The 18,869-nt window shown below is 41.0% G+C and overlaps 1 protein-coding gene across 5 annotated transcripts in view; it reads left to right on the top strand.

The window, feature by feature from the left end:
* Sec23ip (SEC23 interacting protein) overlaps positions 1-13,813 on the top strand; it is a 43,562-nt gene extending 29,749 nt beyond the window's left edge. Inside the window, exons 14-21 of one of the 5 annotated variants that reach the window (XR_012449605.1) lie at positions 1,400-1,555; positions 1,936-2,038; positions 3,425-3,610; positions 4,374-4,536; positions 5,301-5,400; positions 6,124-6,242; positions 7,798-7,904; positions 12,353-13,813. Coding sequence is in view for 3 of the 5 variants with exons in the window: in XM_020169854.2 (XP_020025443.2) it covers positions 1,400-1,555; positions 1,936-2,038; positions 3,425-3,610; positions 4,374-4,536; positions 5,301-5,382 (690 nt within the window). In the remaining 2 variants the exon portion in view is untranslated. The remainder of the gene's footprint in view (positions 1-1,399; positions 1,556-1,935; positions 2,039-3,424; positions 3,611-4,373; positions 4,537-5,300; positions 5,401-6,123; positions 6,243-7,797; positions 7,905-12,352) is intronic. The other 4 variants (XR_012449606.1, XM_074078197.1, XM_020169854.2 and 1 more) reach the window with 4 other exon arrangements.
* The last annotated feature ends 5,056 nt before the right edge of the window (positions 13,814-18,869 follow it).

The raw sequence follows: 18,869 nt of genomic DNA, 5'->3' as shown, positions 1-18,869 counted from the left end.
TCTTTAGCAGTTGCAGATTTGCAGATGTATCACTGCGATCCTCCATTTTGTGCCATCCTCTCCCTGCCTCTCACATTCTCTCTGCATGTTTGACTTTGTGTCCAAATTCCCCTTTTTATAATAACACTAGTCATATTGGATTAGGGCCTACCATAATAACCTCATTTTAACTTGGTTACCTTTTTGAAGGTTCTATTTTCAGATAAAGTCATGTTCTGAGTAATGGGGCTTAGGACTTCAACATACCTTTTTAAAGGGGACACTATTTAACCCATAACATTGACCCTGTAGGCAATTCCCAGTTTTTCACTCTTAAGCAATCCAGTGATAAACATTTTAAAACCAAATTTGTGTATCTGTTCTTTATTATTTCTTTCAGTTCAGTGGGAGAAGTAGGGTGGCTGGGCCAAAGGCTTCACATTCACATTCTAGACTAGGGCAGCCTAGTAGACAGGTAGAAGGAACATTGGACTTGGAATTGGATGTTGTGCATCAAAATCCTCATTCTGCCACTCACTGACTGTGCTCTTGGCTAAGTAATGTCACCTGTCTGGGCTTCACAGGCTTCATCTCAGAAGTAGGCGTGGTAAGTCATTCCTCACCGTCTCTCTTTGGCCTTTGTCATGCCTTGGGTTACACCATTCATTGCTCTTCTCCAGATACTAAAATGAAACACTTTCCTGCCACTGAGGAAAACATGAAAGAGCAAACTTAGAGTGCTGTTATGTAAATGTTGGTGCTTTCTCTTGAGAGACTACATGCAAACTTCCCAAAACAAACTCTGGGGACAAATCATTTTTCTTACAGAAGGAAACTTGCCTTAACTAGAGGGGATGGAAGTTATAGCAGAAGTAACACTATTGGGATGTTTAGGATAAGCCACCCTCTGTGCTATGAGCACTCTATGTGGCTTTGATTATTGATTTTTTTTCTAATACACTGATGTTGGTATTGTTATAATCCCCATTTTATAGATGAAGAAGCTGAAGCAGAGGCAAGAAAAGTTAAGAAAGTTGCCCAAGGTCACACAGTGAGTGAGCAGTAGATTCAAACCCAAGCAGGATGGCTCCAGATGCTGCAGTTTTTAACACATTTATGACTATAATAAATATTTACTATATTAGACAGTAAGTAAAGGCATACTCAGAGGATGTAATAGACTGAAGATTCTGGGGTTTTGTGGTGTTGGAAGTTGAACCCCGGGTCTTCAGCATGCTAGGCAAATACTCTACCATTGAGCCACTAGACTATGGATAAATTAAATTCTTCAGTTCTTTTAAGCTAGCAACAGATGCCCCTGCTTAGAAGTAAGTACAGTTCTGGGAACACTTGAAAATTCCAAAGAATTTTATGTATGTGACAGTGGAATGATCTTCTGTTGCTATCTGATTCTTCCTAGGTTTCTGTTACTTACAGCTCATTAGACTTTGAACCAGAAATTTTCTTTGCCTTGGGATCGCCAATTGGTATGTTTCTCACTATTCGAGGAGTGGATAGGATAGATGAGAACTACAGGCTTCCTACTTGTAAAGGATTCTTCAATATTTACCACCCAGTGAGTGACTTGACTTTGCTTTCTGTTTTGAAAAAGATGAAGAATCTGTCCCCTTTATTCTAGTAGATTCTCAGATTCTTACATCTTGGGAATGAATGTTAATCTTGACTTTGCAAGATTCAGCTCTCTGTCCTAAGAGATATGATCTGAATCTTTTCAAAAAACTTTTCTACGGAAAAGCCTTTATTCAAAGAAAAAATTGTACTGCTTTGCTTGCAGTACAAGCTTGAAAAAAACTTACAATTTTTAGTATTTGAATAAAGATTTAAAAAAAAAGTCATACATCTCTGGTTTGCCAGTTAGCCATTTTCTTACCTAATTAAGGCATATAACTCAAAGGAAAACAAGTTTCCATAAATTTCAAGTTTCTCTCTTTACAGCTTGATCCTGTGGCGTATAGATTAGAACCTATGATTGTTCGAGATTTGGACCTAAAAGCGGTTCTCATTCCTCATCACAAAGGCAGAAAACGGCTTCATTTAGGTAAGAAGCAGATATAAAAACTCATTTCCTTGAAGTATTCCAGGAATTGGGGGAGTGAGGAAAAAAGGAGAATGGTGGAGGGAGTGAATTCAAATATATTATATCTGATATATTGTAAGAGCTTTTACAAATGCCACAGTATACCCTCACCCAGCCCAACAATTAAAAACCAAAAAACAAAAAAACCTCATTTCCCTCCTGTCATAATCATAATCTGTAGTGAATTAGAAAAATTTTAACTTTCTGGCAGAATATTACTTAAGTCTTGCTGTGTTCAGAGCTTTGTTACTGAGAATTTGGAAGAGCTATAAAGAAGTTGAATGAATTCCTCTTTAATGGTGTTGTAATTGTTGAGATAAAAGGAAAGGGGAAGTTGGTAATAAGGTGATAAGATTTATAATTAGATTTTTATGGTTTCGTTGTAATTTTTTTAAACTGGGAAGAAGAGTAACATTCAAATTAAATCAGTTAGGAAATAAATTTGATGTTGTCTAAGTCATGTGAGCTATTATTTTCTTGCTAGCTAGACAAACTTTTCTTATTTAAGAAGTGTATTAAGTAGAAGTGGGGATGTAGCTTGGCGGTAGAATGTGCACTTAGCTTTCAGGAGGCTGTGGTTCCCATCCCCAGCACACACATACTCCCCTTCCCCAAATTCTGTTAGAAAATTCATTAACCATAATGGATTGAAATTCCAAGTGGGGCTTAGATTCTCTTTTGCCTGCTAATGGTGTATGTTACTTATCCCTAAGTTTAAAAAGCTGGGTGGAAGGGATGGGAGTGGGAGAAGAGAAAGAAAAGTGATCAGGCTCTACTTAAAAGTATGTCTTTTGTTTGTTTGATACTAGCATGCTTTTAAAAAATACTTAACTCTTTGTAAGTTAAAAATGAGAAATTTGATAACTTACAGACCTTGAATTTAAATATGATTATTAGATAAGCATAGAAGTAGTGAAAGGAAAGGGATTTCGTCATTTCTAAATTAGAGGTTTAAATTGTGGTCATCTCAGAATCTTAAATTCTCAAAACCATCTCACTGTTGCAGATTAGAAAAACAGTAATTTTTTTTTTAAGTCTTGTGGACCCCTTAAAATTTCAGTAAAAAAAGCATATAAATATGCTTATGGTACTTGAATTCCATTTTCTGGAGAGGGGAAATTTACAGATTTAGCCTGGATTAAGTTTAGTTGTTAAGTGACAGAAAAAGGCTCCCCATGACATTTTATTATATTGAGGGTTCTTGCCTCCAGTATATTATATATTTGATACCTAAGGAAGGAAGAAGCGATCCTAACCTGTCCAAGAAGAGTGTTAACTTTTCATTTCTATTATGCAGAATTTGACTCAGTGCCTAATTGACTTGGCATGTTATCTTAATCTCTTTAGAGTTGAAAGAAAGTCTCTCTCGCATGGGATCAGATTTGAAGCAGGGTTTTATTAGCTCTCTGAAAAGTGCTTGGCAGACGCTGAATGAGTTTGCCCGCGCTCATACCTCTTCAACTCAGTTGCAAGAAGAATTGGAGAAAGTTGCCAATCAAATCAAAGAGGAAGAAGAAAAGCAAGTAGTTGAAGGTAAATTCACCTTCTGACATTTAAGGCATTTTTCAGTACAAATGATATTTATGAACATAATACTTGTAAATTTTTTTATTACGAATTTTTTTATTAGGATATATTCATTATATGGGGGGTTCATAATGACAATTCTGAATAGGACTTATCAATTATGTAATGATGCTTTTCTAATCCTTTTTTTTTTGTGAAATTGTATAATGTTTTCTTATGAAGGAAAGTCTGTTCTGATAAACTATACTGTCAAATGCATTACCTCAAAATTCATGTCACTTTTTGCTAACTAGGTTTTAACCTGATAGTTACTGAACTTTTTACTTGGTAGTTTTTAAATTTTGTTGAGATTCTTAAGGCCCAAGAGGAGTTCAGAGTTGAGAGCTAAGTTTGTATTCAGACACTTAAAGACTCACTTCTAGAAGTTATCCTGATACTGTTTAACTGTGTCCTATAGATTCCCTATGCAATGTCAGGTCATTGTGCTGTGATGTTTTTGACTTTCAGATTCTAATTCTATATCCTTTCTTTCTGCAATGCTTTCTCACCCCTTATCTTCACAACTTCTGTCAGCTGTTGGCTTTCTCTCCTCTCTCTCAGGGAGCCAGCTCCTTTTCCCCTGTTCTTTGGAAGAATGGGGAGTGAGCCTGGTAGCTCCCCAGTTGCTACGTGTGTCAAGCAATATTCTCATTGAACCCAGAAAGTCAGCTAAAGTCAAAGGATAATGATTAAGTGATTGACTTTGATATTGAAATGGTTTAAATTCTAGCAGAAAAGACTGTTGAAAGTCCAGATTTTTCCAAGGATGAGGACTTCTTAGGAAAGGTTGGAATGTTAAACGGAGGCCGCCGCATTGATTACGTGCTTCAAGAAAAGCCAATAGAGAGTTTTAATGAGTATCTTTTCGCTCTTCAGAGTCACTTGTGCTACTGGTAAGTACTCTGCCCTCTGCCCGCATTGACAGCGGTTTCGATTTCTGAGACTCTTTTACTCCTTCCCCATTCTTACGTATCGTACGTAATCAGAACATTTTCCCATTTAGTTTAGTTGAAGGTTTTTTTCCCCTCCAGAATAGAGCTACTAAGGAAGGAGATTGTTTTTTACATTTCTGAGTTGTTATAATCTTTCTAAATCTGCATAGAATTTAAGTTATCCACAGGATGGCAGTATGTAATCTGTCTTTGACCAAAGATCATTGGTGTTTTTTGACAGTACTGGGGTTGGAACTCAGGGACGTGTGCTTTTTAGGCAGTTGCTCTACCACTTGAGCCACTTCGCCAGCCCTGTTTTGTGTTGTTTTTTTTTTTTTGAGATAGGGTCTCAGTAGCTATTTGCCTGGGCTGGCTTTGAACCGTGATCCTCCTGACGTTTGCATCCCAAGAAGCTAGATTACAGGCCTGAGCCACTAGTGCCTAGCGACCACTGGTACTGGTGTGCTATTTTTGTGGGGTGCCTTTCACTGTGGGAGTGGCAGGGACGTTGAACAGCCATTCTTCCATACGTCCCCACACCAAGGAGAATTACGGCGTGACTGTTCTGGGGCTGTTGTTCCGTATGGTTCTTAAGGAAGGCTGTGCATCTCCTGCTCTTCACAGATAGAATGACTATAACAGCAAAGGCTGCACTTACTTCCCTTGTGCATAGAGTGTAATCTCTACCAGTTATCTCCTAACTAACATGCTTTTCTTTTTGATAGGGAATCTGAAGATACTGCCCTCTTGTTGCTTAAAGAAATTTATCGAACAATGAACATCAGTCCAGAGCAGCCCCAGCATTGATCAGGCTTTGTTTACTCTGTGAGTTTATCCTTATTATGTGTACAAGTTCTGAATATCTTTTGTATGGAGGTGACATTGACTATGGTTTTCTCTGCTCTTTTCTTTCCTCTGAACTTTTTTTTTTAATTGTTTAAATTTAGGAGAGAAACAGGAAGGGAACTGGTTTGAAGTATACATTCCTGACTTGTTAAAATCTTTCCAAAACGGGGTGGGATGGTGAGACCCTGCCTCAAAAAATCCAAAACCAAAAACCAAAATACTTCTTTCCAAATCTGCATAGAATTTGAGTGTTTTGTTTTTTTTTTTAAATTTTTAGTTTCTTTTAAAAATAGATTCCCAGGAATATCAGCTAGGAATTCCTATGGTTGTGGGTCCCTGAACCCACTTCACAATACCTTAAAACAAATAGAGGTTTGTTTTTGTTCTGTAACAGGAAGGGTTCCTCTGAATGACATCACCAGACTCCCAGAGTGCTAGCATCTTTCTGCCTCAGTGTTGGCTCTTGCTACCTCATTGTTACAAGAGGTCCCCTAGTTCCAGACATCATGTCTATGCTATGAATTGGGGGAAAGGGCAGAATCCATCATATCTATCTCTTTTAATTAGAAAAACAGAAGTATGTCGGATGTGGTGGTATACACCTGTAATCCCAGCACTTGGGAAGCAAAGACAGACTTTGTCCCATGCCCTCAGTCTGTATGAAGATTGTAAAACTGATGTTTTCTTTTTTTTTTTCTTCAGTACTAGGTTTTGAACTCAGGACCTCATGCTTGCCAGGCAGGTGCTCTACCACTTGAGCCATGCCCAGTCTAATAGGGGAGTAGGAAAGAGGGCTCAGTCTGTGCTGAGTGAGCCACCCTGTAAGTCATCCCTGCTCTGTGTTCCTGACTGGCCTCCTAAGACACTCGACACCTGTTTTTCCTCTCTAGGTTATGCATTACTTAAAAAAAATAGATAATATGTTCTAAAAAGTAAGCAGTTTTGAAGCCTTTGGAAGAGTGAACTACAAAGTGCTGAGCAATTAAATTGCCGAAATCATAAGTAATTCATAGCACATTTTGGTTTTCTGATAGTAAACAGTAGGTGAAGATTCTGAAATGTTCAGCCTCCGCCTTCTCATTTTAGAGCGGTAACTACTTTCATTGGGGTTCCCTTAGAGAAATTTTTCTGTGCATGTGCAAGTAAATGTCCATGTAATTTAAAGCTAAAAGATCTAATTCAGCATATTGTTTGAAACTTGAGTATTTTTAGCCAGAGTGCTTGCCTGGCATTCCATATTATCATGTGTGCGCCTTTGTCATTCTCCTTAATGACTCTGTGACCCATCGTATAGCTGTACCCCATCTATTGAGGCAGTTCTTGCTAATGAACATATAATTTTCTAATGCGGCATATTACAAAATCTTAGCAGAACAGTTTGATCTAAAAATGGTTTCACAGTCATACTGAATACCATTTTATCAGGTCTCACTGTTTGTTATCATAATAACAAATGTCAAAAATGTCAAAAAATAACAAATGTCAAAAGCTATCACAGTCCAGATTTTCAATTATAAAATAGTCAACAAGTATTTATTGAGTACTTACTATGTTCCAGGCACCAGCTTTTGTGCTGTGGCCACCCAGACTGCATCCTTACCTTGAAGGAATTTGCTTCCTCTGAAGAGGAAGGAAGCAGCAGTTATATCCTATTCTAGGACATAACTAAATTTCAAATATTGATAGGTTCAATAGGGAAGATAAGCCAGGAAGTGACAGAAGGTGACTGGGGGGTTGTTTCTAGGGAAGATGTAGCCGAGTTTGAAAACATTTTGGTAGGAACGTGGGCATGGGAGAGTGTGGGGGAAGAACTCAATCAGGAGGAAGAGCAGCTATAGAGGTCATGAGAGAGGAACAGACATGTCATGGTTGAGGGACAGCTAATAGTTGGAGGGTCATAAATGAAAGGAGAAGGGAGTGAGGTGTGTCAGAGAGGTAGTGGGGTCTGATTGTGAGTAACCTTGCTCTGTTACTATGAAGACATTGAGACTTCAGGAGTGATATGGTTTGGTTTTTACTTTAGAAAGCTTGCACCATTGCTGGATGGAGGTTAGGTTATTAATGGGGCAGGCAGGAGACAGGGAAGGTAGTTAAGAGTCCAGTGATGACTTAGACCACAGTAGTGGGGCTGGGGAAAGGTGATTGACTTCAGATCTGTTTTGGAGGAAGAACTGGTCATGACTGGTGAATTCACTGTGGGTGTGAGAGAATGAAGAGTTGAGGATGACTCCTACTGTTTTGATGTTAGCAGCTGGGTGGGTTATGGTACCACAAGCAAGGCCTGTTGAGAGAGCAGGTGTTTTGGGGGTGGAAGGATGGGGAATATGTTGGTTTGAAGCTCAGGAGAAAACCTGTACTTGCCTTTTGGAACCCCAGGTGAGGTCACGTAGGAGTGTGTAGGAGGAGAAGGAGGAGCCAGTGAGGTGAAAGAAAATCCCAGGACTTGAGCCGTCAGGAAAGCCTAGGGAAGATTGCTACAGGGGGTGAGTATTCAGCCTGTCAGCTGCTGCTGAGGTCAGGTAACAGGAGGACCAAAAATTGGCCATTGGCTTCAGGGAGACACAGGGCATCATTGGTGACCTTGACCAGAACTGTTTTAATGTCATGGCATTAGGTTCTCCTAATGGTCTCCTTAGGTGGTCAGTGAGGAATGAGCTTTGCTGGGAAGTGTAACAGAAGTATGGAATAGGGGCGGTGATATTAAGGTGCTTGTTTGCCAAAGGGAACGATCCAGTATTGAGGGAGAAATTGATAATACAAGACTGAAAGGGAATGATTGTAGGGGAAATCTGAGTCTCCTGAATCTCCAGGGTATGGTGGAGAGCAGAGAGCCTCAGCAAGGGAGTAGGGGAGCATCTCCCTGCCCTGTAGCAGGCAATGGTGTGGGTGCAGATGCAGGCTGATGGTCAGAAGAGGAGGCACTGTTTGGTTGCTTGAACTTTCTGAAGTGTGTGGGAAGATTATCATCTGAGAGTAAGGTCAACAGTGGACCTCTATCCCTCCATCTCTCCATCCACCCATCCCTCCATCCCTCTCTCCATCCCTCCATCCCTCCATCCACCCATCCATCCCTCTATCCCTCCATCTCTCCATCCACCCATCCCTCCATCCCTCTCTCCATCCATCCATCCCTCCATCCCTCCATCCCTCCCTCCATCCACCCATCCATTCATCGTCCATCCATCCAGCCCTCCATCCCTCTATCCCTCCATCTCTCCATCCACCCATCCCTCCATCCCTCCATCCCTCTCTCCATCCACCCATCCTTCCATCCCTCCCTCCATCCACCCATCCATTCATCCGTCCGTCCATCCATCCCTCCATCCCTCTATCCCTCCATCTCTCCATCCACCCATCCCTCCATCCCTCCATCCCTCTCTCCATCCACCCATCCTTCCATCCCTCCATCCCTCCCTCCATCCACCCATCCATTCATCCGTCCGTCCATCCATCCCTCCATCCCTCCATCCCTCCCTCCATCCACCCATCCCTCCATCCCTCTCTCCATCCATCTATCCCTCCCTCCATCCATCCATCCATTCATCCGTCCGTCTGTCCATCCATCCATCCATCCCTCCATCCCTCTATCCCTCCATCTCTCCATCCACCCATCCCTCCATCCCTCCATCCCTCTCTCCATCCATCCATCCCTCCATCCCTCCATCCCTCTCTCCATCCATCCATCCCTTCCTCCATCCCTCCCTCCATCTATCCCTCCCTCCATCCGTCCATCCATCTATCCTCCCTCCATCTGTCCATCTATCTATCCGTCCGTCCGTCCATCCATCCATCCATCCCTCCATCCCTTCATCCCTCCCTCCCTCCATCCCTCCATCCCTCCATCCATCCATCCATCCATCCATCCGGTATTTCTTGAGTGCTTTACTAATTCTAGGCACTGAATTAATAGCAGTGGACCAGTCTCTGCCCTTGTCAAAGGTCTTACTTCCTCTAGGGATGACAGACAGTAAACAAAGAATTGAAGTGTGCCATATAATCACCAGAGAGCAGTGACTAAGGAAGGGAGGAAATTATCTGGGATGGGAGCAGGTTGCTATTATTTATTTGTTTGCAAAGTAGCAGTAAAGTTAGTATAGCAATGCTTCTATGACACATCATAGTTTAATAGTTACTGCATCCCATTTTATAGTCCTGTTATGTATTAAAGTATTTAATTTATCCCTTGTTGGAGGTCTAGGTGATTTTCCAAATTGTATTATTACACATAATTCTGACATGTAGTTTACATACTTTCTGCATATCTCTGGCTGATTGCTTAGGATAAATTCCTAGAAGTAGAATTGTTGGTTCTAAGAATATTGCATACTCTTAAAGGTCTTTGATTTGTATTTTCGGCTAAATTGCATTCCAGAAAGGTCACTCAGTTTCTGTATCTACTTCTCTGTACCCTTGCCAAAACATGGGTATTACTAATTTGGAAAGTTTTGCCAATTGGATAGTCAGGAATTGCTATATCATCATTTTTTGTACACTTCCATTACTAGCAAAGTTGAGTTGGTGGAGTGGCTAAGTAGTAGAGCGCCTGTCTAGCAAGTGTAAGACCCTGAGTTCAAACCCCAGTACCACCAAAAAAAAAAAAAAAAAAAATACTAGCGAAGTTGAGCATTTCTGGTGTGCTTAACAGCCTACTTATAGTTCTTTTGTCAGTTGTCTGTTCTTGATTTTGTACATTTTTCTGGAGGTGTGAGGTAGGGTACTTTTTGTTTGTTACTGGTTTACAATTATGACTTTTAAGGCTGTTAATCTTTTTTATTGCGAATATTTTTTCCAGTTTGAGGTTTGCCTTTTGTTTTTGCTTATGTTTGAAATATTTTTGGGAGGTTGGAAGTGGAGTGGAAGCATGTTTTAAAAATATATAGCTCGGTCTTTTTTTTTTTTTTTTTAATGGGTGGGACTGGGTTTGAACTCAGGGCTTCATGCTTGCAAAGCAGGCGCTGTGCTGGAGTGACTGGAGTCACACTTCCAGTCCATTTTGCTCTAGTTATTTTGGAGATGTGGGTTTTATGAACTATTTGCCTGGGCTGGCCTTGAACCTTGATCCTTCTGATCTCAGCCTCCCAAATAGCTAAGATTACAAATAGCCACCAGTACCTGGTTATAGGTCCGTCTTTTAAGATTATTTTTTAGATTTTTATTCTTTAGTGCTAGATGATTTTTTTTTTCATTTTACTTTATAATTTAGAAGAATATGGACTTGAGGGATTTAACTTTTTGCTAAATAATCATTTTTACCTGTACTATACATGCATTGAATAAGGTACTCTTTTGTCGTTGGTTCCATGTTTTTATCATGTGCCTAGCATTTGTTTTCTGGGCTTTCTGATCACTTCTGTCACCTTACTTGCCTATCTATCAGACTTCATATCACATATTTTCCACATTTTAGCATCATCTTTTTTTTTTTTTTTTTTTTTTGCAGTACTTGTGTTTGAACTCAGGGCCTACACTTTCAGCCACTCCACCAGCCCTTTTTTGTGGTGGATTTTTTCGTGATAGGGTCTCGTGGAACTATTTGCCGGGTTGGCTTTGAACCTTGATCCTCCTGATCTCTGGCTAGGATTACAGGCACAAGTCACTGGCACCCAGCTCATTTCAACATCTTTAAATTTGGAGTGTGTCTTTTGTTTTTTTTTTTTTTTGTGGTATTGTAGCTTGAACTCAGGGCCTTATGCTTGCTGGAAATGGGTTATTCACTTGAGCCACACCTCCAGCTGGAGCATATCTTGACATACAGTTGGTGGGATAAAAGTTCTGAGAGGGCATGCATTGTCTTCTGCCAGCCACTTGGGGGCACTGCCCACCTGGGTCTGCTGAAGCTCTTTTTTCTGCTTGAGATGTTCTTGACCATGTTGCTGGTGATGTGATTTCAGACCACAAAGCTAGCAAGAGACATGGACTGGGGTACCATTCAGTTAGCAGGGAATTGTTATACCCTCTTCCCATTGTCAAGGAAGAGGTGTGCAAGTTTACTCTTTTGCATGGAATGTTTTTCCCTTATAATCCTCATCCAGGCTATAGTTGTCAGTGTCCCCACTTTCCTTGTCTCCTTGAGACATCCTTACCTGGGCACCTTTTGTTTCATGGAACATAAGACAATGATATGTCCTATGTCATTTTAATAATTGTAGCTTTATACTTTTTAATATCTGGCAGCATAAGTTCTGAATAAACCACAGCCTTGGCATTATCTATGATTTTGAAGTGACTTAGGTTCCCCTGGCTCCCCTCTCCCACAAGGCAAACAAAACCCAAGAAGTGGTAATCCTTGGATTTTGATGTCACCTAGTAGGAACGATTTAGTTAGGACCTTTTATTTCATGCATGATTTGTTCACTGTAATAGTTGTGTTTCCTCTTATACTTGCCTATAAAATTTAGGCTAGAATTTAAGTGCTTAACCCTACCAATACCATAAAAATAATTAGTTTAAAATATTATAGTTGGTTCATTCCAGCATAGATCTGTTTTCCTACTTTCATGCTTTTATCCTTTTAGTCCTTTTAGAATTATTCTCTAAAAAGCAAGCACGAAGCTCTGAGCTCAAAACTCAGTACTTCCACCCCCCCCTGCCCCCCCCAAAAAAAGCCTCAAGTTAACCTGACAGGTGATAACTTAAGTTTGTCCTTTGCTTTGCATTCTTATTTTGTTAGAAGGATGATTGTGCTCCTTGGTCTAGCTGAATGTGCCCTGATGTGCCTTCATCCCTTTAGAAGGTATGCCTGCTGATGTGTGCTTGCAGGCTGTGTCCTTTGGGCCAACTTGCAGCTTTTGTTCCGTAAAGTTGAGTACATGACTGTCTGCTCCTTTATTCAAAAGGGAACAACAGTGCAGGATTAGGTTATTATTGTAAGTTTGTAGTGTTTTCTGAGGATATTTTTTTCTTTTTTAAAAAGATTGTTTTGTTTTCACAGAAGTCCCAGTATAAATTATACTGCTGAGAGGATGTTCAGAGGACCTTCCCCGTTTGCTCCTGTGATGGAGGACAGAAAACGATTCATCAGTCATTGCTCAGATTTATTTCTCAGATGGAGGGTTTCATTTAAAAGAAAATGCGTAGAACAGAAAGACAATGAAAAAAACCATACCATATTTGGACCATGTAGATAAGAATGCAGTATAAAAATGATGCAAAGAAAAATTTCTCGAATCTGTTTAGTATATGGTTGTCAGGGTTAAGTGTGATATCAATGAAGAAATGCTTGTAGCATGCAAACGGTTATTTCTGTTTCTTAAAAACTATTGTCAGTGGGCTGACATTTTTCTTTTTATTAATGCAGTATATTCTTTTTATTCTTTTTGAGAAAATACAGTAACATGATTTTAAGGAACTTATGTAATACTTTAAATGTGAATGGTAGTTCTGAGCTGCCTTGATGCAGGGTCATTTCTGCCTGTGAAGAGGAAGTAGCCAGGGTTCTCATTTTCCAAGCTGGAGCTGAGGTTTTATGAAGCCTTCGTGCCACCATCAAGGGCTTACTTGTGGAAGGAGTGAAGTGCTTCTTACTTTCCAGAAGTCCTGTGAAAAGCTCTCCTGACATGTCCACCTTCACTGGAGAGGCAGCAAATGACAGCTTTTCATTTTGTCATCTGAGGTAGCAGTGCCGTTGCCTCATTGCTGAAGTTCCATTTAATGTGAGAACCAGAGTAGAAGTTTTTGTTTTTTGGTTTGTGTTAATATCACTTATACCAAAGCGTTTGAAAGTATGGATGTACCGCTTCTAGGCTATAAACAACTTCATGAAAAGACTGCTGTATAGTATTGCACTTTGTTTTATTGTAAATTCAAGCTGTCTAAATATTTTCCTAATACTACAAGGAATGCTGACTTTCTTCTTTTGTTATGTAGCAGAACATTTTACATTGTTTACATAGTTCTCATGGAACATGGGAGTTTTTGAAAGTGACATGATACACATTTTTGTGTACATATTCTAATTGGAGAATAAAAAAGTAACAGCAATGCATTTTTTAAGCAGCGAGCTTCTGAATTTTCACGTCTTCCTTAAAAGTATCCTGTGAGTTCAGTATTCATTCCTTCTCACTGTGTGTAGCTGCTGTGTGGTTAATACAGCGTTTGCTACTGATGACAAACTCAGAGCACAAGATTCTAGAGCACCAGTTGATGCCAGACAACATATTCCAGTCGCATTCTCTAGCTGATGACACGACACAATTCGACACTGAATGCCTTCCCTGACTGGGAGGTGGCAGGTCTGGGCTGGAAGACAGTTTTTTGACTCCATTTTGGCCTTAATTTCTTTATACCAGGATAATTACTTTTCACTTAGCTTCCCAATATTGATGAAATAAAGAAAAATGAGGGTAATTTATGTATATTTTAATAAAATCCAGTTTGATTTTTCAACTTACAATGAGTTTTGTTTTTATCATTCTGCCTGTGTCCTCTGTCATGGGGAAGAGAAGGGACACTTGGACTGATGTCCATGGTTCAAGAAATGTATGCCAGCTGAGTGGCTGGGTTGTTGCCATTTCATGTTAATACTTGAGGAAGCATGAAATAATTTTTTTTTTGGTGACACTGCCTGTGGACATATTTTTCCATCACTATTCAGTCTCTTAACAAACACCAGCAGCTCCCTTGAAGGTGAGTCTGTGTCACCATCTTGTTCACTGTGGTCATTTTTGTGCCTCAAACAGTCTTGCCTTGGAGTAAGGCACTTTCCAAGTGTTCATTGTATAAGGGAATTTAAAAATCAAATTTCAGTTTAACATTTGGAAGGAATCATCTTCCAAATCATCTAGTCTGGATCAGTGGTTTTCAGATTTTGAAAAATAGCAGAACCCTTTTTCAGTTTCATATTTTACCTTATAAATGAGGTGAGGGCAGAGCTTCTGAGTACAACTGGACTCCCCTCTTTTTCAAGGCAGCTGGCCCCTCCCACCTGGTTAATACCCTCACATGCCAGGTGAGGAGAGTCAACTGTGTTCATTCCAGAAGTGTTTCATGTGTAGAATTTGGGACAAAAATTGTTCTAAGTCAGCATCTGAACCTAAAGGTAGAAGAGTCATCGTAGACGTGGGGACAGCTCAGGCCCCGTCAGTCCTCATGTGCTAGTCTACAAGGAGAGGAAGCGAAGCAGCTTCCAGCTCTGAATCCAACCAGGTACGCGTGCTTTCTCAAAACCAGATTATGATTAAAGGAGAAGGAAACAACACAGATTGTAGGGATTTAAAAAAATTTTTTTTTTGAGTTAGTATGCACCATTAATAATACAAGTGGATTTCATTACACATGCATGCACTATACCTGGAACAAGTTCACCCCTTTACCCCCCTATTATATTTCCACTTCCGTTCCCTCCTCTCTTTCAAACAGCAGTGGGTTTCGTTATGCTGTCTTCATATATGTGTACGTAGAGTACTTCCATCCCCTTCTTCCCTCCCTCTTCCTGCTGATCCCTCTATTGCACAGTCCTCCATATATAGTCATGTCCCACTATTACTACCATTATCATTTTAGATCTAGGTTCCAGATGAGTGAGAATACATGATATTTGGCCTTTAAACTTGATTTATCTCATTCAGCATGATGATCTCCAGTTCTATCCATTTTCCTGCAAATGACATAATTTCATTTCTCTTTATGGCTGAGTAATATTCCATGGTATGTGTGTGTGTAAATATTTTCTTCATTCATCAGTTGTTGTGTACTTTGGCCATTTTCAGTTTGGCTGTTGTGCAGAGAGCTGTAATAAACATAGAATACAGGTATCTTGCTCATATATTGATTTACTCTCTCTTGGATATATGCTTGAGTAGTATGATGAATACATAAGGTAAATCTGTTTTTAGTTTTTGAGGAACCTCCATACTGATTTTCACAGTGCTGCACTAGTTTACGTTCCTACCAACAGTGCACAGGGGTTCCTTTTTGTCTGCATTTGTGGTTGTTTTCTTGATGCTAGTCATTCTGTTTAGGGTGAGATGGAGTCTCAGTGTAGTTTTTATTTTTTTGGTACTTGGGTTTGAACTCAGGGCCTCACACTTGCTAAGCAGGCGCTTGACTGCTTGAGCCACTCCACCAGCCCTTCAGTGTGGTTTTGATTTGCGTTTCCTTCATGACTAAGGAAGTTGGACACTTTTTCATGTGTTTATTAGCCATTTGAACTTCCCAGAACTGTTTGTTTGCCTATTTGTTAATTGGATTATTTGTTCTTTTACTGTTTGTTTGGGCTCTGTATATTCTGGTATTAATTCCTTTGTTGAATAGCTGGCAAAAATTTTATCCCTTTCTATTGGTTGACTCTTTCTTCTTATAACTGTTTCTTTTGATATGTAGAAACTTTTTAATTTAATATAATCCCATTGGTCAATTCTTGCTTATTTCCTGGGCAGTTGGAGTCCTATTCATGGCATAATTACCTACGCCTCTATCTTCCAGAGTTTTCCTTATTTTTTCCTATAACAGCTTCAGTGTTTCAGGTCTAACATTAAGATCTTTGATCCAAGGCTGAGTTGTGGCTCAAGGGGTAGAGTGTCTGCCTAGCAGCCACAAATCCCTGAATTCAAACTCAAGTACTATTAAAAAAAAATCTTTGATCAACTTAGAGTAGAGTTTTGTATGGATGAGAGGTAGGGGTGTAGGTTGTCTTCTCTATGTAGATAGCCAGTTTCCCAGCACCATTTGTTGAAGAAGCAGACTGTAGTAATTTTTGATGTAAGTAATGTTACCTGAAAGGTGTGAGCCACACAGAGCCCTCTCACAGCCAGCGTGAGCAGGTCCCTTGACCTGACTGGGAGTGACTGGGATTGAGAAAAAAGACACAAAGACAGAAAAGCTGGGATCGGGTGGGTCTGCACTCTTGATGAGAGCCGCTGCCCCCCTCCACCTCCAAGCGCATTTATTTATACAGTAAGTGTGGGAAAGTGGGCTGAAGTGCAGGTCGAGTTCTCATGGGTCCAGTCGCATAGGCGGCAGGAACAGCGCAGCTGCGGTATGTTGTTACTTACTGCAGACCATCCTGACTGTCAACATGCCCTGTTTTCCCTGCAAGGCAGCCTTGCTGAGCCTTGTTCACCTCCTTCGTGCCAGGGCCTTGCCTTCTCAGCACAAAGGATTTTGACACGCCCTTGCTCATGCCAAAGTTTCTTCTCAGTCTGTTTGGTTACTGGTCTCCCACAAGCCCTGCATAGGAGAACCTTTGAGAGTAAACACCTCCATCTGGGCAGGGGTGACCATGTATTTGTGGTCTGTACCCTGGTCTGACCATAACAAGAGTCCTGGAGATCAGGACTGTCCCAGAAAAGCCAGGGTGATTGGCCATCTGCTTTCATGTTGTCACTGTTCCCAAACTGCTTTGAGGCCTGCAACTACCTTTGGATGTGCCTTAGTGTTCACCAGGGTAAACATGGAGAACTGGGTTGCTCTTGTAAATTTTACTACCTGGGAGGAGGGAAAGCCAGTTCCTGATCTCCCTGTTTGGTGCTTTGGCCAGGGTTCTGGAGGTTGAGTATTGCCAGAGAGAGAGAGAGAGAGAGAGAGAGAGAGAGAGAGAGAGAGAAGAGAGAGAAGAGAGAAGAGAGAGAGAGAGAGAGAGAGAGAGAGAGAGGAGAGAGAGAGAAGAGAGAGAGAGAGAGAGAAAGAGAGAAGAGAGAGAAGCAAGAGAGAGAGAAGAGAGAGAGAGAAGAGAGAAAGAGAGAGAGAGAAGAGAGAGAGAGAGAGAGAAGAGAGAAGAGAGAAAAGAGGAGAGAGAGATCTTCTCTGCTCACAGAGGCCTGTTGGGAACAGAAGCATGCAGGGAGGGGTGCAGGCTTGGTGAGCGCCGTCCCTGGAAAGGAGAATGAAGGGCTGTGGACCGGGCAGGGTGGAGTTGGAGGACGTGATGGTGGTACCCATTTTGCCTGCCTTCATGCACAGGGCTCTTATAAAGCACCTTTGGGCAAGCAATGTCAGTGTGTCCTAATTCTCTTGACTCATTTTGGGATCAGGATCAAGAAAACACTTTTTTTTTCCTTCCTAAATTCTGCCCACTTTTCTCCCTGGTAATTATTTCCCTGCTTTAAAACCTCAACTCACTGCAGATTTTCCCAAATATAAGGGCTCACAGAGCACTTTGAGAACAACCATGTTAACACTAGTGGGCGCTAGTGAGAGAATAAGGCTCTTCCTGTACCCTGCCTTCTTTGGGTGTCACATGAGTTTGGGCAAGTGCACGTTTTTTTTTTGGTGGAACTGGGGTTTGACAAGTGCACGTTTAATATCACAGTAAACATTAAACAGCTGTCTTCAGTATACTGACATTCTAGGAAGACATGAAAACAGACCAGGGCTTATCAGGGACACGTCCATAAGACGTGGGTAAACCCTGCGTATGGTGTGGTGAGCTGCTGGTTCAGGTTCAAGGACAGGTGGAAGCCGTCTACTTGGGGTGCCCAACCATGTTTTCCTTTTATTGTATTAAAAGGACTTTTTTTTGGGGAGGGGGGACGAGGCTTGAACTCATTAAAGAAAGACTTAGGAGGTTTGTACATATACTCAAAAGCCTGAAGGATGGTGTGATGAATCCCCATGTAACCTTCTCCCAGTTTCAGTGGTGGTGTCTGGGACCCAAAGGACAGGTGAGCAGGGTGGCCAGGTGAAAAGGGAGAGGAAAAGTATATCCAAGTGCTGTGGAAAGACGGGTGGTGGGCAACTGAGTAAATGAAGTTGTGTGTGAAACACAAAAGGATCTATGTGAAGTGCATTGAGGACGCTTTTCATTACGTGATTTTTCTAGAAACATTTCTAGTGATGCCTTTTCTTTTTGTGGCTGCACAATAACATGCAGTCTTGTTGAAGGAGCACTTTGTAATATGGGAAGGTGCTTGCTGCCAGACATGATGGATTACTTCTCTGGCCCGCTCCAAACCTGCACCCTGGCATTTTCTCTGTGGCTTCTGCTCTTCTTCCAGGTTGGATCAGAGGTTGCAAAACTTTTCAGAACTTCTGACTTCTGGAGCAGCATTAGGTGAACAAGGCTGCCTGGGACAGAGCTGGGGGAGGGGACTCTTGTGTTTTGGGGGTCCACTGTTTCCAGCACTGCCAGGTCTCGCCCTCCTTCCTATGATGTTTACAGAAGCCCATTTCACAGAGGAGAGAACAAGGCCCTGAAGAGCTAGCTGTCTTGCCCAGGGCCACTCCGTTAACCGCATTCAGAAGAAAGTATGCTTATGCTTCAAAAATCAGAATGAAGGAGGAAGTCTCTGCTGTAAGGATGTCTTTTCAGATACTTGCAAATTGCTAGCCTCAGTTTTTGCAAACACCTAGGCAGTCAAAGCCCATCTTTTACTTCTTTTTTTTTTAAACAGGCAAAAACCTTTCAAAGAGTGCCTATGAAAGAAAAGGTTAGGAAATGTGGATTATAATTTGTTGGTTTTGCCTGAAGGGATTTTTTTTAATGTGGAGATACAAACCTCTTGTTAATGAGG

This window comes from Castor canadensis, chromosome 7, assembly GCF_047511655.1.
Source record: "Castor canadensis chromosome 7, mCasCan1.hap1v2, whole genome shotgun sequence".
NCBI lineage: Eukaryota > Metazoa > Chordata > Mammalia > Rodentia > Castoridae > Castor > Castor canadensis.
Note: the sequence above shows the minus strand (reverse complement) of the source record. Positions and strands in the feature narration are given on the sequence as shown.